The following is a 24,968-nucleotide window of genomic DNA, read 5'->3' on the forward strand; positions in this document are numbered from 1 at the left end:
GTTCTTTTTAGTTGTTCTTTTTCTTCACCTCCCAGTTTCTGTCCTCAGACTTGAACATCCTCTAGGGCTTGGTTATAGATGATAAGGAGGCAGCAATTATAAAAATCAATATCAAGACCCTCCTGGCTTTTTGCCAAAAGCAAGCACCACTGCTGGCTGGTGGCAAAGCCCAGCGCCTCATGAGCCCAACCAGGAGCACGAAGCTAAAGACGGCACAGCACACACATGAACTTTTGCCACTTTTGTATTTTATTGTGGAACTGAGTTTTTTTTTTTCCTTTACATCAAATATCCTCAATGGAAGAGGGGATATTGCACACAAATATCATAAAAGCACTACATATTACTTTCACTGGAAACTAATTTTCTACATTAGATATGACTGAATAGGATAGAAGTGATGCAGGATTATAAGACATAATACCATACACAGCTGCAGACTGACACAAACACCATTCAGAACAAGAGAGAGGAGTGTGAAGGGCTTCTGGGCCGGCTCAAGACCGCTTCTCTCCAGGGCTGGAAAGAGTGCTGCGTGCAGGGCAGGGAGCGACTCCCACCTGCTGCGTGGTGTTCCTGGAAAGGGCAGCCTGGTCTGGACGCCTCTTCTCCGTGGCTCCTGTTTTGGGGAGCATCGCACAAGTGCGGAGAAGCTACTTTTTCCCTTCCTTTTCAGTTTTCGATGCTGCCTTTTAAATTAACTTCATAAAGTCACAGAATTTTTAAATAGCAGTTTTAATACCAGGTGAATAACCTAATTGCTTTCAAAGAAATGCTCATCCCTAGGCTGCTTTTGGTGTGTTGTTCAGTTGATTAAGGACAAAAGCTTACAGTTTCTTCTCAAATGGAAACAGGATCTTTTCTTCTAATTCTGAAGCACCAAAAAAAACAAACAAAAAAAATTATCCTAACTCACAATATCATTACTGAGCAGGAACCTCCTGTGACAGGTGACTAATGAGAGGCAAGAAAAGCAATTTCAGCAGCTCCTGAGAGCTAAAATTTGGTAAAAGATGGAAAATGGAAGGCGGTAAAATTTCTATTAGCAAATGATTAAATCTTATCAAATGAATATTGGAAAGCTCCTGGACTGCATAAGCTATTGGAGACACTTAAAACATTCATATACACTGGGGAAACCATTCACTATAATATGTAACGTTAAGAAAAAAAAATTTTTTTCTTTGAACTCCATGGAAAATGGTGTTTAAGGGGCAGGGGAGTCAGTCCTTGTATCCAGTCCCACTCTACAAGACTGAGAAGCATGCACGGGGGGTGGGTGAAAGGAGAGAGAATTAGCTAAAATTGAAAATGGAGGATCATCTCTAACATTTAGTCTCTGCAGAATTTTCTTTACGAATACTACCAAAAAGGTCATGATCATGAGTGCTATCTCGATGGAATCCCATCATTTAAACAGAATTCCTTCCACTCCAATAGTCAATCTATATGTTTGGATTAAGTAATCAGTATGAACGAAGTTCCTAGAAGTCTGTGTTGATCTTCAGCTCTCACCATGAATGTACATGGTACCTTGTGATGGCTGTTACTAAACTAATTGTGTTTTCATGGAACTAGCAAAATTAGGTTAGTCACACAGGTAGGAAAGGCGTCTGGAAGGACAAGAGCAACCTGTAGTGCAGATATTGGTCTTCCTGGTAAACTCGGGTTCTGTGGTCATCACTGAGAACAACGGATGGAGAAAGCTACTGATAGATTTCACAGGAAAAAGAGCCAGCTGACCGGTGACAGTTTTTATATACTTTTCCCATTAAATCCCATAGCAGGAAAAAAAAAAAGAAAAAGAAAGGGAGTGGGGTAGAGTGGTTACAACTGAAAACTGGCTATATTTCTCCCAAAATATTTATATTTCCTAAAGCAAAATAATGTACATGTTAAATAAATTTAATTTGGGAAATCAAAAAATAACCCCATCTTCTATCAAAGAAAAATCAACCAGAGGCCTGGATTTTGGCAAGAAGGCTAGAAATCCGTTTTTCTTCCCATGCGTAATGTAGACCAAGTCGACTTAAATAGCTAACCATTAAATAATCATCTGGAGTAGCTTAGCTTGTCACCTGTTTGAAGCAGGTGAGTTTATACTCAGTGAAATTCATTTTGTCACAATGACTTCCAACGTGTGTTCATTTTTTGTACCCTTAATGTGTTATTGTTAAGGACTTAAAAGAAGTAGGTAATAAATAAAAGCTGTAATTCTAGAGAAGCCTAACAAAAATAGAATATTAATTTTCTTTAAAAAATTAAACATTTGAAAAATGTAATTCACAGCATTAAGTAGACTGCATAGGTCCTCTGTGACGGGACCCCGAAGAAGCATTGTTTAAACCCTCATAGCAGTTAGCAGTGCAAAACGTACACTTATCAGACAAAAATAAACTAAAATGTTAATTTTGAAATAAATAACTAACATAGAAAATAAAATGAGGTCCTTGTTCTCTACTCCGTAGATCTCAGAGTCTGCAGGAAACGTAAAGTGACAGAGCACAACACGGTTGTCACTGAGAAGTTTGCCACATCTGAACACTGGGTGCGTCAATCTGCAACTTGAAACTTGACATCAGTTTTAACCATGATCTGGCTTCCCAGGTTCATAGTTCAATGATGATGATAATGGAAATTACCTCTGAACTCTGTATGATGAACTGTAGGAGTTGGGAATTCATTTGTTTTCAATGTATTATTTCTTTTTTTTTTTTTTCCAGAAAAGAAAATTCCAAAGCAAATGTGTGCTAGAGTTCTTTGAACTTGGTTCTTTTACCTCATGGTTGAAGATCTTGAAAGAAGTATGTAGGATACCACTGGGTGAAGTACTTGTAAAGGCTCTGAAAAGGAGCCTTCCACGCCATTCTCCCCCACTCTCAATAGCACATACTCAGATTTTTATGTTATGGGAATCAAGGGGTGGGAGGTATCATTCATTATTCCTGGTAGTTATGGGTTTTTAATAAATATTATTACTGCAATATCAGACTTCAATCTTGCCAGAACTTCAAAAAACATTATTCAATTTTTGTCTTACGAAACACTTAAAAAAAAAAAAAGACTATCATTTGAAAATGTTCTTTGCTATTTCCTGTAAATGAAAACCTTTGTTAAAAAGTTCATCTATGAAAAGTTCACACATATCTAAAAAAAAAAATTCTTCTGTACACTTGTTCCCATAATTGTGTCGAAATTAATGGAAAATTTAAAAAGCCAATGTACGACAAAGGAAGGTAAATACTGTACACTCGCTGAGAACCTCTTCCACCGTAAGATTCACTATTTTCCCAGTTCTGATCATAGAAGCCATTTCAATCTTGAACTTGAAGTAGTAAAGAAGCTATGAAAGGCGCAACTTGTTTGGCTGAGGGGACACAGGTGCACTAAAGTGAGACTCAGCACACGTGACTCCACATCAAACTGCTGGACCAATCAGATCAGCTTCTAGTACCCCCAAGTGCGCGCACACACATGCGCCTTTAAGTATCTATAATCATATATGGATGTTTTATAAACTTGCTGTCTCACGTTAAAAAATAAGTGCATCAAGTTTCTTTGTACATTCAAGTCACTTCCTAAGGCAAATTGTCTACCATATGTACTCCCAACTGCTTTGGTATTTGCTTCAGTTAATTGGAGTGGACTTGGGTGTTACTGCATGCAAGTGAATTGACTCAGAGTGGACTAAGAGGGTGGACAGTGCTGGGAGCATGCCTTAGATCAATCTACTTGTGTGTCTACGGTCTGAGAGTTCTGAATGGGGCTCAAACCACTTGTACATCCAGTCTACACTCACTACCCTGTCAGCGTGCAGCCTTCAAACTGAAGGAGCTCAAATAAGATGTGAAAATCTCACATGTCCTCCTAACAAGTTTTGTTCTTTTTTGTTCTCTTCCAGCCAACTTGTTTTAGAAAATGAAGACCCTCAGACTGACAAAAATGGGAAAACTTTGCCTATGTAGACTACAGAATGCCTATTGCCTGGGAAAATGCAGGCCTAATTGTTGCTTATTTTCTCCCCCTTACCCCACCCTGCTCTCTCGTTTCCTCTCTGGGTATCTCACCAGAACTCTCTGTCGTTCCGTCTCCTTCCCCTGCATCCTTTTTCTTTCTCATCCTTTCTCGCTCTCTCTCTTTCCCTCTTGCGTTCTCTTTGTGCTCTGGCTCTCTCTCACTCTGGCTCTCTCTCACTCTCTTGTTCTCTCTAAGACAAATGCCTCTACCTAGCAGAAGTCAGTTGGGTTTGCTAGTGCATGGTTTCCAAATATTCAGCAGAGATGAACTGGGGTAGGTAATTTTGCAGTAACTTGAACCCTATTGGGGGAATACTGTTACTTCCCTTAGCAATCAGCAAAAAAATGAGAAATATTAGTGACTGGCATCACCATGACAAAGTATAGCATTTGGCAGGTAATTGTTCAGCGACGTAATTGGATGAATTGACTTTTTAGAAAAGGTAGTTTCAAATTGAAGAATCTCTGGAAACAAAGTTCAGATCCTGTGGTGTGCTGGCCTTGGTTTTTACAGTTCAATCTTGCATGCAGGGAAGGATTCATCTTGCATAACCACTGTGCTGCTGCTGGCTAAAACCATGATGTTGAGGTCCTGCTGTTTCTCATGGGTCTCCTGGTACCATTCTCTCATCACTTCTGAGTCATGAGTTGGGATCAGTGTCACCTGCAGGGAGAAAAAACATAGCTCTTTAAGGGCAGACACAGAAACCAGATGAAAAAATAGAACAAGAACAGGATTTAAGTTAGACCATTAGCAGAAAAAGGGAAATTTTCTGTTTTCCTCAAGAAATGCAAAGGATTTTTCAACTTGTATTTTCCAATAAAACTACAAAAAAAAAAAAAAATTTCCTAAGAGAAGTTGGAAACTGGAACCAAAAGCCAACTAATGACCTGTCTTTAATTCATCTATATTCACTTTCAGTTTTTCAGTTGTTTAGGTTAAGAGAAGAAGTGCTTCTGTTAAGGTGGAGTTTCTTATGTTTTCATTAACACCACTGTTAAGTTTTGCACAAAATATATTCCAAGGAGTTTTAGTTACTATTGTACCCAAAGCTTTCAGAAGAAGCCCAGTCATTCTGTATAACTAGCATTTTGTCCTCACAACAAAGATCTGTATCTTTAATTCCTGTGTGTGGATGGGGATGGAGGAGTGGGATAGATAGACATGACCTGAACGGTAAAAATTCCATCCAGTATTTAATAGGATTATGATTAAATAACAACTAATTCTATTTAATCTTATGCAAGCAGAGTTTACCAGGTGATTCTACACAGAATCAAATAAAACTTGGGTGAGCAAAGATCACAGCCAAATCAATAAGGGGTGGTTCACGGCCAAACATGCTATTTGAGACTTGGGAGTGTCCTGTGAGGGGTTGTTTTCAGCAATGCTCCTCCTCTGGAATGTGACACGAAGAGTCGATTTTCTAAATGGCTATGTCCCTAGCTTTGGTCTCCTTGTAAAACACACAGGAGTAAAAGACAAGTTTTTAGCAGTTTTCAATAGAAATATGACCGCTTTGATTCATACACACAATACTCTTATCATGTTGTGGGGAAGGGCAATGAACATTGGGCCCATTTTGCAGATAAATGCATAATGCCTCAGATGAAGTGGCTTTCCTCCAAAGCCACAGATGCTGGTGGTGCCAAGAATGCTACTTTATAGACTATCTTCTGTGTGGTAAGCCGACTTTGCCCTCAGGATATTTGGGGTGTAACAGACTCATGAGGCACCTCCTGTAGACATACGCTCATCAAGGTGCATCTTTCAATACGGTTCCTTCCCTTTGCCCCTGGACACGGCTCAATCTGCACTGTAGACATCATCGGGCAACTCTCACCTGCATGTTGCTGCCCCACTGAGCCTTCCCTTCCAACAAGGCGTCCAGGACAGCCCGGCTGGGCTCCTCAGCAGCTGGGTCATTCCCACTCACCACGTAGTAGGAGGACCTCACTCTCTTGAAAAATTCAACATCCACATTCTTACTATTGCTGTGGTTAGGAATATAGCACAGGTCCAGATACACAGGGAGGCCTGGAGGCACAGCTGAAGGCTTGACTGTCTTGGTGGTTCCTGATCCTGCGGTAAATAAAGACAAAGCAAGGGTCACAGCAAGGTGAAGTGACCACACACCCAGTACACCTTCCCTACTCATCCACAAACAGGTCCTCTGGGACACACAAAGAGGTGACAGCAATTCCATCTTTCTGGTCATTTACAGAGGGTGTTTAATGCTTACAATCTGAGAAAATATAGTATTAACCATATTAATAGGAGAAATGAGTAAGGGGTGGTTTCTCTTTGTGGACAGCCCCTTGGGGAATAAGAAGAATTTCAAGGCCTTTCCAAAAGATGGAACGAGATATAATACACTTTAGATGTACTAATTAGGATCTTAATTTGATAAGTGATCTAAGGAACATATTTTAAAAGTCAAAAGAAAGCACCTGCATTTGGCAAACCATAGATAAGTGATATCGTAACTCACTTTAGGGTTTCATTTGATAGCCATTTTTTGTCCACAGTTGAATATCATACCCTAACACTGGACCTGATAAATGGTCTTAACACCATGATTTTCAAAACCCTCAGCACTTCAACCTCATTCATCAGTTAATAAAACATTGTGTTCTCTCCTCAGCAGAGCAGTCTGAAAAGTGAGACAACTCTCTCTAGACAAGGCTGGATACCAAACTTTCACGAAGGAAGGTTCAGAAAGACTAGAGTGTACCTAACCAACCAGGACAGCAGTTCTCAACCTGTGGGTCACAACCCCTTTGTTCCATTTGCAACAAGGCAGCAATTAGGAAGGTTGAGAACCACTGAACCAGGACATAGCAGCCCGGGGAAAGGGCATCCCACAGCCAAAATTCCCAGTCGAATCAGAAAGTCCTGGGAAAAGAAAAGATTCAGATTAACCCAAAAGTTTCCTTGCCCCTTATTTGGTGAGCTGACTTTCCAGCTTGTTCCAGTTGGAAGGTAAAGTTTTTGAAACATTAATAGACCTAGTATTCTAAGCAAGTGGTTCCTCACCCTTTCTGCATGATTAGAATCCCTTTGGATGTCAAATACTGATGCCCAGGCTCATCCTACAGCATCTGATTTAATTGGGCTAAGGCTGGGGCCTGGGTACCGTTAGCTTTTAAGTCATCCCAGGTGATTCTAATGTTTGAGGTCACTGCAGTAAAGAAATTAAAAACACCAGCTAGCTTCTATATCAAGGGTCCTCAAACTGCGGCCCACGGGCCACATGAGGCGGTGTGATTGTATTTGTTCTTGTTTTGTTTTTTTACTTCAAAATAAGATATGTGCAGTGTGCACAGGAATTCGTTCATAGTTTTGTTTTTTTTTTAACTACAGTCCGGCCTTCCAACGGTCTGAGGGACAGTGAATTGGCCCCCTGTTTAAAAAGTTTGAGGATGCCTGTTCTATATGCTTAATCCTTTTTCCTTCTCCACAATATGTTTAAAGACTATCATCACAAGTCAAAACCACCAGTGAATTCTATCAACTGTCCAGTTTTATTTTTAGGGGTAGAGGGAAGTGGTGAGAATTGGCCAAACTGATATCTGAACAAATTCGTCCTGTGAATGGATTAATGAAGCTAAGCTGAAAGCCTTCAAAATATCCATTTGGGGGCCTCCTAAAGAATTCTGATTTGTAATAGAAGATTATGAGTTACAGTTCTTCTAATAATTAAACATGTCTGCAGTTTTCCCTTATACACTAAATACCACCATCAACACCAAATAAATATCATTCATAGTAGCACAAACTGAAGGAGTTGCCAAAAGTCGACCTAAATTTTATTAAAAAAATCGATTAACAGCACAATTTTCCCTTTCTAGAAATCTAAAAGCATCTTCAAAGTAAATGAAAATTAACTCATCTTTATTTATAACTTTGTGTATAAATTATTTCTTGAAATGTCAAAAAAAGTATTTTTAAAAATTAATTGTATGGGCTAGGGGGTCCTCGAACTACGGCCCGTGGGCCACATTAGGCAGTGTGATTGTATTTGTTCCTGTTTTGTTTTTTTACTTCAAAATAAGATGTGCAGTGTGCATAGGAATTTCTTCATAATTTTTTTTTTAAACTATAGTCCGGCCCTCCAACAGTCTAAGAGACAGTGAACTGGCCCCCTGTTTAAAAAGTTTGAGGACCACTAGGGTCTGTGTTATGGCAAATTTAGTAGAAAATTTCAGTTGGTTTTTATCTCATGTTTTCTCCTAAGGGCTGGACAGTTGTCCACTTTTTCAGACCAAAAGGTTAATTGCCTGGTGGTTTTCCATTTATTCTAAACATGAAAAAAAATTCAATTTTTTTATCTATATGCAGATAAAAAGACCCAATCTGATAAGAACTGAGTCTAAAATGTACTGAATTTGAGAGTCCTAAAGATTCATCTACCAGATTTTCCCTAACAAATCAGGGACATACTATTTGTTTTTTGCTTTACATGTTTGGATCAACTTATAATTACTTTGTGAACTGTGACTGAAAATCCCTAAATACTACATAAAGCAAAGCAGATGTGTGAATGCAAATACTTGCAATGGATTTGAAGCAACAAAATGAAGGTATGCAGCCTAAGAGCAGTTCCACTAAAAACTTAGGTCATCGCTGAGAATTTGTTAAGTCTGAGAACGAGGACCAAAACAAGAATGATCAGAAGTCAGGGATATCTGCTCGAGCCAAGTGGAATTTCCATCTGAAATAGCATTTGGAGTCTACTAATGAAGCTGTGGGGTAAGAGTGGGAAAAGGAAGTGCCTTCAGGCGGGGCACGGTGGCTCACACCTGTGATCCCAGCACTCTGAGAGGCCGAGGCAGGTGGATTGCTTGAGCTCAGGAGTTTGAGACCACCCTGAGCAAGAGTGAGATCCCATCTCTACTAAAAATGGAAAAAGTAGCCAGGCATTGTGGCAGGCGCCTGTAGTCCCAGATACTTGGGAGGCTGAGACAAGAGAATCACTTGAGCCTAAGAGTTTGAGGTTGCCATGAGCTGTGATACCACGGCACTCTACCTAAGGCAACAGAGTGAGCCTCTGTTCAAAAAAAAAAAAAAAAAGAAAGAAAGAAAAAGACTCTCAATCTTGTGGCAAGATGGATCATTCTAGGAACCTCTGGTTTTCCCTGGGCTCTTGGGAGCTCTTGGTTTGCATCACCTCACCTTGATTCTAGGACCAGCATGGTTGAAGCCAGTCTTCTAGAGGGGCTTGAAACTCACATCCCTGGTTCTGAAAATTCGGAACAGGGCTGCAGTTGCTATGCTCCAAAATGATGTAAACCCAGGAATTCCAGCTGCCCAGAGCCATACCCTGAGCTCCCCCCAAGCCTCAGGGCCACAGTGGGCTGAGATACATATCTCTGGGCAGAGGGGAGTGGCAACAGGAAGGTAAAGTGTGTGCTCTCATCTTCCCAGTACAAACTCAAACAGGAAAACATGAAAGCTTCCACTAACAGCAAAACGACCGCGGCCTCTGCTGGACAGCCAGCCTCCTCAGCCTACCTGCAGCCGCCGTCTTTACCGACTTGGACGTGGAGGCATTGGCAGCATTCTTGGTCTCCTTGTCTTTCTCTTCCCCACGTGCAGCTTTGACCTCAGGAGTGGTGGTGGTTTTCGTTGCTTTTTCCACAGATTCTTTCTTCTTAGGAGAAGCCACCCTAGATACTTTATCTGAGGATTCTTTCAAGCCTGCTGGTTTTGGCGAAGCAGCCAAGGGCTTGGACTTCCCATCGCTCTTCTTGACAGGTGAAGATGACTTGGTCTTGGTTCCTGGCTTTTTGGTTTTGGTCTTCTCTTTCAGGTCTTTCTTCAGGGCTTTGCCCAGGTTCTGCTCAAGGGCTAAGGCCTCTGGGTCCACCATGGACACATCAGGGTGGCGTGGAGAAGGACTACGGTCTTGCATGGGGGCAGGAGGTGGGTCCATGTGTTTGTATGTGACGGTTTTGTCTGTGGGGATGGTCTCTGACTCATCTTCAGAGTCGATGTTGGCATCGGCTGTGATGGAGGGGCACTCTTCAGTCTCCGGGGGCACATCAGAGTCAGTCTGGGATGGGGCCGACTCGCTGACTGAGGTGGGAGGGGTCTCATCACACTGCCGTCCCTGTTGCTTTCCTCCTGGAGGTGGTGGGGCTCCCCCTGCCTGAGTGAGGGGCTTTTCAGATTCTTCAGTGGGCTCTTCACTGGCAAACCACTCGAGGGGATTGGGATTAATGAAAGAGGGGGAGAGCTCTGTCTTGGGATGCTTGTATTCACAGGAGGACACAAGGCATAGGTCAACATCCTGGCGGGCTTCCGAGGGGGACTTCTTTTCTACAGTATAGCATCGGTCTGAAGTCTCGTAGGAATACGTAGACGCCTGGGGGGTTTTAGTGATTTTCTCTGTAGTCTCATAACAGTATGTGGATGTATCAGGGCTTCGTGTGGTTTTTGTACATGTCTCATAGGAGTAACTTTCAGACTCAGGATAACTGGTAATTTTCTCAGTGGCCTCATAGGAGTAGCTGGAGTCCCCAAGTGTGTGGCCTCCATCCTCAGAGTCATCATAGCCATTGCTAATGTCATCCAATAGCCTTCTAGACCTCTCAGTCTTTTCATAGCTATAACCACTCACTGTGGGGGTCCTTGTGGTCTTCTCACTTATCTCATATGAGTACCCACCCTCTTCAAAGGGCCGTGTGGTCTTCTCAATAATTTCATAGGCGTAGCCACCATCTTCAGGGGTCTTGGTGGTTTTCTCGATGGTCTCATAGGAGTAGTCACTGTCACCTGGGGATTTTGTGGTTCTCTCTGTCTTCTCATAGTAATAGCCACCCACATCTGGGGTCCGGGTAGTTTTCTCATAAGACTCATAGTTGTAATCTTCTTCATCTGGGGACCTGGTTGTTTTCTCAGCCTTTTGATAAGCATAACTAAAGTCACCAGGTGTTTTCCCTCCACTGTCTTTCTCTAAGCCAGATGTGGTCAAATCTCTATTCAAGGCTAGATGGTGCTGCATTGTATCAAGTAACATTGAGGCACGGAAACCATAGGGCTCTGCAGAGGCTGCATCTATTGGAGGAGAAGAGGATATGTGGGAAGCTGCTATGTTCTCTTTAACTGCAGAGGTAGAATCTGAAAAACTAGGTGAATATAAAGGAGAGGACTCTCGTGGGGTGAGTGGAGAGATATCAGATTTTGGAGAGAGCTTTTCTCCTTCCAGACTTTGCACTTTTTCAGAGGTGAGTGAGGCATACAAGGATATATCTCTGGGAGGAGCGACATCAGATAGAGTATCTTCTTGGAGAGGAGAAGCTATTTGAGAAGGGGTGTGAGCAGAAGAGGTGGATGGGGAGGCCTCTACCTGAGATACTGAGATGAGCTCAGAAAGATCATTATCTTGAGTATAGGACGGCTCCTCCATAGGTGGTATCTTGTGTGATAAACTAGAATCCTGCATGTCAGAAGGACTGTAGTCCACTTCAGTTGGCCCATTTTCAGTGATGTGAAGCATACTTGCACCCACTGTAGAGTGATCTGGAGACTGTCGACTAAAATCCATAGCAAGGGAGTGCTCAGGAGATTCTTGGCCAAATTCAATAGACATCGAGGACTGTTCAGATCTGTGCTCTTGAACTGGTGTCCTGGATTTGGCAGTTTTAGGGGAGAAGTCTGGTGGAGAAATTGACATTGGTCTTGGACATTCTTCTTTAGATGGAGACATTTCTGTTTCCTGGAATGTTGTAGGTGTTTGCACAACAGACACTGAAAGGGAGTCGTCTACTTCTGTGGAATGTGGTGAGCCAACTTCAGCATGGAGAGAAGGAGACACGTCATCTGTTGTTGGTTCTGGAAATGAGCTTGTGGCTACTGAGGCTGTGGAGACTGAGGCCACGCCCTCCATGTGAGAGTATGTATCTTCTGCTACACCCTCATCAACAGGAGTAGCTGACTTGTCTGAGACAGTGCCTTCAGAAATGGACATCTTGGTGTCTTCTTTAAAAGATCCAAACTGACTGACATCTATTTGTGTGGGAGAAACATCTCCTAATTTCCTTTCATCCAAAGCCAGTGCTGGTTGAGAACTTATGGCTTCAACATCATCAGTTTTCTTTTCTTGACCAAAGTCTTCCTTTATTGCTAGAAAATCTGTGCTTTTCCCTTCCTGTTTGTCTTGGTAAAGGCCAGTGGAAGTCATTTCAGATACTGGTCTTATTTGGTCTGGAAATCCTTTCTTTTCTTCAGTAAATGTGCCAGAAGCCTTGCCATCAGCACTTAGAAAACTTTCATAGGCAGACTCAGATCCAATTAGGGGTGGGCTGCGTAAAGGAGACAAAACTTTTTCAATAGGAGACTCTGAGTCAGGCACAGGTTCGTCCATGGGGCTTATTGAAGCCCTTTCATTGTCATCTTTGGCATCACTGAATTCAAAACTCACTGGAAGTGCTGGAGGTTTTTCAATGACTTCTGTAGGGAGGTGACTAGATTTCTCATCCGTGGGAGATTGGTAGTAAGGTGTGTGGCCAGCACTGCCAGTCACAGACTGAGATGGGGACACTACTTCCAGAGTCTTATCCTCAGGACTAGCACAATGCTCTTCAACTACTTCTTGGGTCACCTCAGGGGACACTGAGACTGCTTCTGCCTCTGTGGAGACCTTGATCTCATTGGGCATCAGAGAGAAGTTCACACTGCGTTCACCCAAGGGGGTTTTCTCTACAGGTGATGGTGGAGACGAACTCAGAGATGGGCTCTTGGGTGGGCTAAGTTTTTCATCTGAAACTGCTGAGGTGGTATCTTTGATCTCCAACATGGCACTGGCTTTCACCTCTTTTGCTTCAGAGTAGTAAGCATCACGTAGAGCAGATCTGCTGAATTTGTCTTCTTCCATGGACGAAGGTGGAGAGATGGTGGAGGCCGAAGCATTATAATCTTTGCCATCAGTGGCATCTGTTTTTGACCCTTCAGACAATCCATTAAGTGATGTAACAGCAGGTTTGGAGTATTCCTGAGAATACAGTGAAGACTCGTATTTGGTGATGTTTACGAATTCCTGAGATGGGGACTCCGTCTCGTCATTGTTGGTCTCATCACTCATCACGTCTCGAGGAGTAGACATCTCATCCATTGGGGTGGGCTCACTGGATATCTCAATGGTAGACTGAGTGTAGCCAGATGTGGCTGTAAACTCCTCTGGCTGGTCTTCTCGATTCTCCTCATCAGAGGCAGTGGCCTCACTCTCTGAGCCTCCAGGTAAAGTCTCATCATGAATTGAAGATGCAGGTTCTTGGCCAAGAGCCTGGGGTCCCACTTGCTTGGCGGGTGTACTAAGGAATCCATACTGACCTTCAGCACCACTGGCCTCTGCAGCCTTGTCAACCACAGCCATCACATAATCCTCAGCTTCAGCTTTTTCGGGCTCATACTCTTCCTCTCTGGCATCCTCTGCTTTGTCCTCCTCCTCCCCTTCCTCTTCAGATTGTTCAGCTTCTCCCTTCTCAACTGCCTCATCCATGTCTTCTTCTGCACGGTCATCGCCACTGGCCACAGACTCCCTCTTCTCCCTGATGTGCACATCTGCCTCAGCCTTTGCGCTCTCCTCATCCTCAGTGAGGCTGTGCTTGGAAGTGCTCACACACACATTTTCTTCGCCGTCCTCTTCTGGCTCCTCAGCCTCCTCAGTTTCTGCCTTCTCTTCATAGTCTCCGGTCTCTGAGGATTCTTCAAAGCCAGCTCCTTCATCTTCAAATTTCTCAATGTCATCCACACCCTGCTTCTCGACCGGCTCCAACTCCTCGGGTGTTTGTTCGCATTCGCCCTCCGCTTCTGTGGTGGTGATGCCCTCATCGGGGGACTCAGCAGGACCTTTGATGACTTCTGTCTCCTTCTGGATGACATAGGCTTCAACTGGCTCAGTTTCCTTCAGTTTCTCTTCATCTTCGATTAGCTCCAGCTGAGGCTTGATGTCCTTTGTTACATCAACCTCTTCTGCCTTTAACTCTTCAAAGTCCTTGGTCAGATCCTCAGGAGATGACATGAGGGACCTCTCAGCTTCGAGTTCCTTGGCAGGGCCAGTGGCCGCTATTGCAGCTGCTGCTACTGTGGCAGCTGTGGCAGCCGCGGTGCCGACAGTGGCAGCTGCAGCCTCTGTTGTCTTGCCTTCCTTCTTAATGACTTTAATTTTTCCCTTTTCCTTTGGCTTTCCAGCAGCAACAGAATCTTTCTTGACAGACTCTTCCTTCTTGGTTACTTTTGGTTTTATCGCAGCTGGTTTTTTTGCCTCAGGTAGAGGCGAAGATTTCTTTGTGTCTTTAGGGACTTTCTTAATTTCTTTTTTGGGTTCCTTTTCTTCCTTTTTAATTTCCTTCTTTTCCTCCTTCTTCATGTCCTTCTTAACTTCTTTCAGTGGTGTTTCTTTCTTAACTTCTTTCAGCGGTGTTTCTTTCTTAACCTCTTTCTTGGTGTCTTTCTTCTCTTCTTTCTTGATTTCTTTTTTTACTTCCTTCTTTACCTCTTCCTTTTTGGGTTTTTCCTCCTTCTTGACAGGGGTTTTGTCCTCCTTTTTAGCCACTTCTTTCTTTGGCTTCTCCTTCTCCTCTTTCTTTTCTTCAGATTTTACCTTTGTTTCTTTTTTCACTGTCTTCTCCTTGGTGACTTTGGGTTTGACATCTGTGGCTTGCTTTTCAGCCACCTCAGCTTTCACTGGAGATGGCTCATCTTTGCTGGGTGCCTCTTTTTCGGTCACTGGAGGTTTGGTCTCTGTTTTTACTGGCTTGTCTTTTTTCACTGTTACCTTTTCTTTGCTTTCAACTTTGGGTGACTTTTCCACATGATTAGCTTTTGTGACATCAGGGCTTTCTTCTTTAGACTCCTTGCGCACAGATTTGCTGGGAAGTGGTTTTGTGGCTGGCTTTAGACTTTCTCGACTATCAGCCCTCTGTTTCAGTTTTACTTGTTTTGTGGCAGAAGTAGGTACCTGGCCAGTAAGATCCTTTTGGGTGGCCAATGGCTGCTTCAGGAAGTCTAAATGTTTGAGCTTTTCCAGCCCTTCCAGGATATTATATTGGGTGCTGTTTCCAGGAAACAGGACTCGGATGATTTTCTCTGCAGGGTTTGCTGGATGCCACACAATCAAAGATGAGACTGAAGTTAAATAGGAAATTGGGATATCTACTTCCTGACCATTAGGCAGGATTAGTTCAGCCTTGTCTTTGCTGGTGCCAGTCCACTGCTGCATAAAATACTGCATTTCCTTGCTGGTCTTGACTGGATTAAGCACATACATCTCAAGTTTACCCACTCCCATTTTTTGGAAAAGAATGACAGGATCAATGGTATTGCCTACACTTCTAAACAGAGGTTCCGGTTTCATGGACAATTTGTTCAGGTACTGGAGAGTGAAGCAAGCTTCTTCTAAGCTTCTCTTCATCTTGATGTTTGGCTCTGGGTTTTTGAGATTTTCAGGTACATTGAGAAATACAACTCCTAAGTCAGGGGAAATGAGGTTTTTCATCCAGTCACTATTGGTGGTAGAGCCCTGGGACTGTTCTTCCTCGAGCTCTGCAATTTTCCGCTGTAGCATGCTATTTATTCCAGGCAAATTGTCGTCCCCAATGTGGGTGAGCAGGATGGAGTCCACTCGGTCCAAGTGTCGGATAAGCTTCCAAAAGCAGGATTTTCTCTCTGATCCTCCGTTGATGAGCATATTGAATCCATTCACTGCAAACAAAGCAGAATCACCCCTCCCGCCTGGAAAAATGTAACAGCAGGGCTTGGAGAGCTTTAGAAATCCTCCTGATGTGGGAGGTTCCAGGATGTCAAAGGGAGATGGGACTTCTACTGATTCTGAGAGGTACTCAGTAAACTCAGAAAGTCCTTCCATTTCTGGCAGTATAGAAGCTGAATTGAGTTTAATATTGATGAAGTCTTGGAGATTGTGTCTGTCAAGATTGGAGTTCTTCCAGTCCCCTTCCTCAGGACAGAATAGGGTTAAGCTGGCTTTGTTGGCAGGGTGAGTAGTACTCAGTAATTCCCCAATCTAGGTTTAAAGAAGGAAAAAAGAAAGAATGAAAAGGTTTAAGTGACTGTCATTACTGATCCATCACCTCCGTCTATTACTATGTATTATAAGACTACTGGCTACACAGAGTGCCAATTTCAGAGACATACTTGCTTGGTGATGCTGGTTGTTTAAATGCTGAAGTATTTCTGCACTGGAAGAGAACAACCTCTATCATGAGCCCCCATTCCTCCCTCTGCCACAACCAGGACCCCATCACCATTTATTTCACTCAGCAGAGAGCTCCAGAACTCTGTTCTAAGACGAGTGACCATCTGGATGATAGGTGTTGTCACAACAGTTATGAAATATTTTAGATATTACCCTTGGGGCACTTGCCATACAAAGATGCCCTTTAAAAAATGTGAAACTATTGGCTGGGTATAGTGTCTCACACCTGTATTCCTAGCACTCTGGAAGGCCAAGCTCAGGAGCTCTAGATCAGCCTGAGCAAGAGCAAGACACTGTCACTACTCATAATAGACAAAACTAGCCAGGTGTCATGGCAGGTGCCTATATTCCCAGATACTCAGGAGGCTGAGACAAGAGGATCGCTTGAGCCCAGGAGTTTGAAGTTGCTGTGAGCTATGACACCACAGCACTCAAGCCAGGGTGACAGAGTAAGACTCTGTCCCAAAACAAAATAAAACATTAAACTATCACAGGGAATTTCACGAATGATAGAAAATGTTTCCTTTTAATCCACTGGATTTGGCAAACAGGGCCTAATTTGACATATAAAAAGCACTCAGACAAAAGTACACTTGTTATTGCCTCCTTTTAGAATTTGGTATGTATAAAAGAAAAAGGTTTGCTGGGTTTGTTCCCCCATGAGAGACAAGAAGTTATGGATCACCCATGACTACAAAAAAGTACTGGTTCTGACATCGATGCACACGCTTAAAACATGAGGATTCTCCAGCCGGTTCTCTAAAGCTGTGATGATTGAAGTGGTTCAGTAATCATACAAGATTGTAGCCAGATTCGTTCCTCATTTGCTCATGTTTAAATCCACGGGGAGCCACTCTGCTCTCTTCTGCTCCCATTCTTTTTAGGGCACATAGTGGCTAAGATCAAATTTGGCTCAAATGGTTTTCAACACAATTTTTAGTACTTCCCAAGGATGAATATGGAAAAGCAAATGTGGACCAAAACAGAGAATGGGGCTTAATAAAAAACGCTGCTTTCTATTTCATCCCATATTATGGCCATATGTTCCATGGTCTTAGCCTAGCACAGAGTGAGAAGAATCATGCCTTATACTCCAATCTTCTTTCTGTTTTAGTAAAGCTCATACATCAGGTTAGAGTTTCACCTGCCAAGGGCTCTGTGTCCTGGATGGCAAATGATGATGGGACAAAGCAAAGTTGCATTTGGTCCGGGCATCCCTGTGCCAGCGGGTCTGGACTCCTACCTTCCAGTATTAATTTCCTCTATCTCAAATAACTCCCTGAATATTCACGACTATTATGTGTGTGTGTGTGTGTGTGTGTGTGAGGATAACTCATGAACTCTGAATTTCCTACATGAGATAGCAGTAAAACAGTCACTGGTATTTTGTTAGCCTATTCGTCCTGAGAATACCATTTTATGGGGTAACAAAATAGCAAAATGACACAATGTTGCTGTTTTCCTCTGACTTGGCTTCATAATCCTATAAAAACCATAAGAATCAACTCCTATTTTGGAATCTAAGAGAACTAAAAAAAGCAAGTGACAACCATCCTTGGAAGAAATTTTTGCTCAAATTATTTGCTAGCCAAGCCAATATGCACATCAAATACAGCTTCTTGTCCAATAATTAGCACAGACCCTCATCACCATCACTATTCTTATTCCTAATTTTCACACAGAGCCCATGCAGACTGTTTATGTTTTATATTACATTTTAGGGGGCAAATCTGGACAACTCAAATTGCTGAACCTTTACTAGTAAAATTTTAAAATTAAGGTTAGTTTATTTTCAGTTTTGAAATTCCACCCAGGCGGAAGCATGGCAGCCAAGGGTACAATCCGGCTGTGTGTAGGGGGTATTCCATCACTGGCTCTTCTTATGTGAAGTGTGTAATTGCCAAGTTCAAGAAGGTAAAAAGACTTGGAGAATATCTCCCTACTTTCCATCTTTTCATCCTTACTCAGAGAGTTTCTGTGAGCTGCAGGAAATGATCCCCAAATAAAATAAGGCTGCATAGAATTCTGGGGAAGTCAGAGGTCCTAAAAGACAGCCAAGAGAGGCTGGTGAATGGAAAACTATGATGTATGTGGCAAATTAGAAAAGAAAACCCACACTGCTGGACAGGTTTCTTTCCAGAGAGGAGAAACCTGGTCACTCTGGAGCAGTGGTTCTCAACCTTCCTAATACTGTGAAGTATTTTCTTTCTTTCTTTTTTTTTTTTTTTTTTTTGAGACAGAGCCTCAAGCCGTCACCCTGGGTAGAGTGCTATAACATCACAGCTCACAGCAACCTCTAACTCCGACATCACAGCTCACAGCAACCTCCAACTCCTAGGCGCAAACGATTCTCCTGCCTCTGCCTCCCAAGTAGCTGGGACTATAGGCGCCTGCCACAATGCCCGGCTATTTTTTGTTGAAGCCATCATTATTGTTTGGCAGGCCCAGGGTGGATTCAAACCCACCAGCTCAGGTGTATGTGGCTGGCGCCTTAGCCACTTGAGCCACAGGCGCCGAGCCCACGATGTATTTTCATTATTACAAAGCAGTCGCAACCCACAGGTTGAGAACCGCTGCTCTGGAGAAACAGCAGCATAGCGTGCACGGTGAGCCAAGAATGCAAAGGTGGCTGGAGAGAGCCACCTTTCAAAGAGATGGATAGACAGAGGCACCGAGAAGGAAGAGGAACAACTCCTGCATCCTGGCAGCTGCACAACAGATGGAAGCCCCCATTTTCCTATAGCCTCTTTCTAGACCTGTGGCCCAAGAAGCACAGTACAGAGTGGGAGTCTCAAGGGCAAAGACAGGGTCTTAAGAGCACCACCCCACGGTGGCCTCAATCAACACTTATTCAGTCCAGTGGAGGAAAATGATGAGGAAGATCCAGCAATGGGAGCAGTGGCTAGGAAAACTGGGACCAGTTCTTAGACATGGGTACTGAGGTGTCTTGTAAACCAACGGGGAACTCATCATCACAGTGAATGGTAACTATTTACCCACAATACTAACGCTTCTGGACAGCAGGAAGCATATCTGTGTCTTGTGTCTCAGTTATCTTTGTTTCCCCAATACAAAATAAGGCTCAATACATGTCTGTTGAACAGCACTAAACTTGGCCAATTCAACACATGCTTCTTCCTGGAGTGTGTACTTGGGATGTGACGTGAGTCTGCCAATACTTACCAAACACGCTGAGTGCCACCCCCAGTAAGAGCCTTACGAAGATGGACGACAGACATGACTGGGAGAAACACTGCTTCAGGGCAGAGACAATCTTTTTCGTAAATTACTTTTTCTAATTAAATGAAAGCATACTGTAAGAGGAAGCAAGGTGGGGGAAATAAATGGCTTTACTGCAGCTGATATTAATGAAACAAGATTTAAGTTTCTAAACCATGGCCTACTAACTACATTTCCTTTCTGATTAGGTTACTTGCTTGGCTAATGAGGAAATACAGTAGACTGTGTACCTCTGGGGTTTAGCAAGACGTTTGATTGTGTGATAGCAGAATTAGGCGGGTTTCTAGCCAGTCACATAAATAATGCTGCTTAGTGTCAACCTGGAGGAAGGTATAGGTGACCTCAAGGCTTGTTTTCTTTCCTATTAGGTATTCACTCGGATGAAAATGGTGAAGACACGCTTATCAAAATCTGTGGTTGTCATGAAAATGGGAGACATAGCAAAATGTGGGCTGAGAGAACTGAGATATTTATAAAAGCTCTTGACATTGGGATGACGACGGCTAAGTCAACTCTGACGCAGTGGCATTCTAAAGGGACAAATGGAAGGTTCAATAAACCATCAGGGTAAAGTACAGGATTGGAAGATGGGGCCTAACAATGGTATCCTGGGAAAGACACCAGGATCTTAGTTGACACTCCAATGGATCTGTCATGAAGCTAAAGAAGCTTAAACTTCAAAACGCCTCGCTGGCATGGACTCCTACCAAAGCTCTGTATTTACGTGTGTATTAATAACTGTGTTTTCTTTGTCTTAAAGGAGCCCCCAAATTATGTAAATTGCAGAGCCCCTCAAAGCCTACATCCCTTCCTTGTTGACATGTAACTGTTCACGGTGATGTAACTGTGCTTTTAGACTTCTCACTGACTCTCACAATCTTCACCTGGTCTAATGACTCTTGGAATACAGTGTATAGTTTGAGATGTGACACTTCAGAGAAACTAGACCAGGGGTCCTCAAACTGCGGCCCGCGGGCCACATGAGGCAGTGTGATCGTATTTGTTCCCGTTTTGTTTTTTTTACTTCAAAATAAGATATGTGCAGTGTGCATAGGAATTTGTTCACAGTTTTTTTTTTAAACTATAGTCCAGCCCTCCAGCAGTCTGAGGACAGTGAACTGGCCCCCTGTTTAAAAAGTTTGAGGACACCTGAACTAGACCAAAGAAAACAGAAACAAGTCTCTTTTGCTGGCTCCTTCACCTTGGTCTTATTGGCCACTAAATGCTAGATGTGGGCCCCTTCCTTTTCTTAATACATTTCTCTCTCTGGATCACTTCATCTGTCTTCTGGGCTTTAAATACCTCTGATATGCTAATGAAACCAAGTTAACATCTCCAGCCCAACTCTGCATTCCTGAGCTCAGAACTTATACATCCAACCATCTGGATATATAATCTCTGCTCTAAAATATAACCAGAACCAAATGCTTGAGTTTCCCTAAACCCATCCCATCACCCCTTCTTGACAGAGAAACAGGTCTGAGGGACAGTGACCAAGGAATATAAGGAACTTTTAATAGTTTATGAAGAACTATGGGTAAAACCAAAGATGATTAATCTGGAGGGGAAAAATAGTTGGCAGTGTTGGCAAAGGGTAAGTAAGACATGGTAGATGGAAAAAGGATCACATTCCTTCAAGATACTTTCCAACAGAGAGACTGAAAAGTGCCCCCTGGAGATGGTTTCACCATCCATGGGCTTCAGAGAGGGATGAGGTTAGTGAGGCAATTAACTGTCCTAACTGTAAGTTCTGGTTTTGTAGTTATATTTCCAATGATTAAGACTCCAAAAACCCAAAGCTCAAAGAACATTTTATTTTTCAGTCCATTTATTTTTAGCTGTCTTGCAAAGAAAAAAAAAATTTCTTTTTGTTTTCCTCAAATTGTGTTTCTGGAGTTAACTAGTTATGTTTCAAGGAGTAGATAAAAGTAACAGAGCTGGACACCAGATGGCCTTGAAGGCCTTTTGTTCCTTAGTCATTCTGCACTCAACTCTTTTTTCTTTTTTTTTTTTTTGTAGAGACAGAGTCTCACTGTACTGCCCTCGGTAGAGTGCCGTGGCGTCACACGGCTCACAGCAACCTCTAACTCCTGGGCTTACGCGATTCTCTTGCCTCAGCCTCCCGAGCAGCCGGGACTACAGGCGCCCGCCACAACGCCCGGCTATTTTTTTGTTGCCGTTTGGCCGGGGCTGGGTCCGAACCCGCCACCCTCGGCATATGGGGCCGGCGCCCTACTCACTGAGCCACAGGCGCCGCCCTCAACTCTTTTTTCAAGGCAACATTTGTCAATCATAGCTCCAAAAGGCCAATAACCACCGATCTAGGCCAGAGATTTTCAATCTGTGTCAGCTGTGACATCCTTGCTTCAACGTCCACAATGTAAAGGAGATACATTTGCTTTTGGTTGGGGTGGGAGAAACAGAGTGAATTCTACCCACTGTCCTCCCTCTTCCACTGCCTTTCCCCACCACCCTGACACCATGGCTCCAGTCTGTCAGGGAAAACCCCAGAGATCCTTTTCCACTGTGCTGAGCATGACTTTCTCCAAAGTATCAGCATGTGGGGCTGTGGTGGTGGCAGAAGAGAATATGACATAGTCTCTGGCCTTAATGATACCTGCATGAGTCTAATGAAGACCCCACCCCAGTGATACAAACCCTGGGGAGGCTGCCCTGCCACCGAATCCACACGACTCACATTCTTCAGTGAAGACCGTTTCTTTTTTCTTCTATAATTAGTGGCAAAATATGACATATGCACAGTCCATTGTGCTAAAATTTCACTTCTGTAGTCTAGTAAAAATGACTTAAGTGACAATATTCATAACACTATATCTTATTTAACAAGTATGGGGGGGAGGTATTATTTAGGGTCCAAATGGACAAATTGTGAAACTTATTTAAAATCTTGGCAATGACAAAAATTTTATATATTTCCTCTGGTTTTACAGCAAAAAAAGACACACCAATGGCTTGGGTAGAAACTAACTGCAGAACAGCCCAGGAATGCAGAAAGGTGTCCACGTGCCTGTACACGAGCCTCCAGGCAGACCGCTTCACTGGTGACCATGGCACCATGCCATTTCCAGGCCTTTGAGCTCTCTCCCTTCCTCCAGGCAAGATATACCGGTGTGTGTGAGACCTCTGAGCTACTAGAGGTACAACAGGCACTTGGGGACATAACTGTGCAAAAGATGCTGACATTACAATAATCACACGCCAATTTCAGGGCAGTCCGCAGAGTGAGAACTGTAGCTCCAGCTCTGGAATTTCAGTGCAATTGAACAATGATTTCTGGCCCCTTTGCTGGGTGCAGGTGCGATGGATGCCAAGACCAAGAGGTGTGGGGCCTCAACGCCAAGACCAAGAGGTGTGGGGCCTGAACTCTCACTGTCATGGAGGAGGAAGGGCCAATGCTTTCCTTCTGAAGTGGTAAAGACACCAACTGCCAGAAAGCTCTGAAGCCTCTGAGGAAAGAGCAAGGGACTGCCTAGGGGTCCCTTTTTTGCTGTGGGGAGCCAGTGCTATGTGCCTGAAAGGACAAGTGACACCAGACCTTCTCAGCTCTTTCTCACAGTTTTGTATTCCCCCCTCCTCAGTGGATGGAGAGTGAAAATCTTACATTATCTGACCAGTGATTTTACCCTCAGGTGAGCCAAATGAAATGTGGCTGTCTGCTTACAGCTGTTGCCAGTGATGCAAAGTGCACAGAAACCTCTCTGTGTATCGCAGGGCTAAGGAAGATTAAATGTAGAAAGACACATGGTCCTTCACAGCACATGTGACATAGAGCAGCTGTCACCTCAAGAAGACAGTTGTAAACAGAGGTGGTAACTCTTTCTTTTCAGCCCCTCCATTTAGAAATCTGCTATCAGCTATAGGCAGGCCCTAACCCACCTTGTGATGAACCTGCATGGTTTCTATAACGGCTATAAACAGATAAGCTAGATGAAAAAAGCACATTATTTTGGAAAGTTTCCCAGCCAAGATAAAGTCTCAAGCAGAAATAAACTAAAATCTTTTATCTGATTTCACCAAATACCACCAACGTCATACAGTTTTCAATATTTCCTGTGTCTCTGAATAAGATACATGCATTAGAAATATTAATGACCTGCCTTCAGTCCAGTTATTCTAACCATCTTTATCCTGGGTCCCCAAATGTGCCCTATTTTGCCACATGCTTTCTGTTCTAGATCCTGCTATTTAAACCACCCAAAATCAAGCATTCGGGCCAGGCATCAAAAGTAAGAGAAATCTAAATAAAAAGGTCTGGAAAAGTAAATACAAGTCCCGAAAGAAATCAAACCAGTTAAATCCTACCAAAAAGCCCAAGAGATCTTTGGAGTAGTCTTTCAGAAAATGGGAAAGCTGGTTTTTCATTTGGGCTCTAACATTTCAAGTTTCTTCGTCATTTTTGCCATCTGTAAAATGTTGACTGTTCCAACCCCTCCCATCTTTAAGAATGATTAAGGGCACATTAAGAATGATTCTAATTAATTATAGATGAGTGCTCTAAATTCTTTGGCGATGAGCCACAGAACTGATTCGCTTATTTCAAAAGAGCGGTGACATTCCTCCCCTTCCTCAGTCTTCCCCGTTGCTCTCAAAGAGCAGCCTGAGACTACAATAACCAAGCGACTAAAAGCTTAGACCTTCCCAGACAGAAACCCACCTCTTGATCGGTGAAAATCTCTATGAAGTTCTGGAAGGAGAAAGAGCCAGACTGAAGAATGAGCTCTCCAGTATTTTCAAAGCACTGCCCGGTCAGCACGAGCAGCTTGTGCCGGGCAGCATCGGTGATCATTAATCGCACCTGCAACAAAGCACAGAGGGTGGTACCCGGGCTCCAGGCAGGGCTGCCATCCCACCTGCAGGTCAGGGCCAGCCTTTGGAGCCAATGAAGTTTATTACCAACAAAAAGCATTCATTCCCTGAGAGTCTAAATTCCCCTGGGGACAGGGAGAGTGGGGCAGGACCGGACAGAGCCCAGACTACAGAAATCATCCGCAAAACCAACAGGTGTGGTTATCCACTGGCCCATGAATGTCATTTTCAAAGTTTTGCTACAAATGAGACAGTAGCAGTCATTGACTTTCCCCTCAGGTTTTCTCCTCTTTTGCAAAGCAGTCTTCACATCTGGCAATCATTTGTTCCACAGCTGTTCGGAAGTGTCTGCTAGCAGCATGTCGTCTGCCAGACTGGGAAAGACTTGTGAATATCTCACAGGCTGAGTCACCATGTACGGTCCAGGTCCCGAACTGCCCCTCAGGAAGGACAGGGTTCCAACTGGGGTCCCCAGTCGGCCCCTCCCAACCAGGATGCTTTTTCTTCCATCCCTGCACCAAACAGGCAGCAGCTCCCAGCACAGTCCTCAAGGACATCAGCAAGGTGCTCCACACTGAGCAGAAAGAAAAGGCTGCCCTTGAATAGCAATCTCTGAAAGAGAATTGCAAATGCTTTGCACTAAAGAACTCTCTGTGAAATTTAAATG

The 24,968-nt window shown here is 43.4% G+C and overlaps 1 protein-coding gene across 2 annotated transcripts in view; it reads right to left on the reverse strand.

Annotated features, from left to right (window-relative positions):
* Window positions 1-228: 228 nt before the first annotated feature.
* The window catches only part of MAP1B (microtubule associated protein 1B), a 104,147-nt gene continuing 79,407 nt past the window's right edge, over window positions 229-24,968 (reverse strand). For both annotated transcript variants that reach the window (XM_053589063.1, XM_053589074.1), the window contains 4 exons: window positions 24,150-24,290; window positions 9,532-16,042; window positions 5,861-6,099; window positions 229-4,680 (listed from right to left, as the gene is read on the reverse strand). In XM_053589063.1, coding sequence (XP_053445038.1) covers window positions 4,525-4,680; window positions 5,861-6,099; window positions 9,532-16,042; window positions 24,150-24,290 — 7,047 coding nt within the window. In that variant the 3' untranslated portion in view covers window positions 229-4,524. The remainder of the gene's footprint in view (window positions 4,681-5,860; window positions 6,100-9,531; window positions 16,043-24,149; window positions 24,291-24,968) is intronic.

This window comes from Nycticebus coucang, chromosome 1, assembly GCF_027406575.1.
Source record: "Nycticebus coucang isolate mNycCou1 chromosome 1, mNycCou1.pri, whole genome shotgun sequence".
NCBI classification, from domain to species: Eukaryota; Metazoa; Chordata; class Mammalia; order Primates; family Lorisidae; genus Nycticebus; species Nycticebus coucang.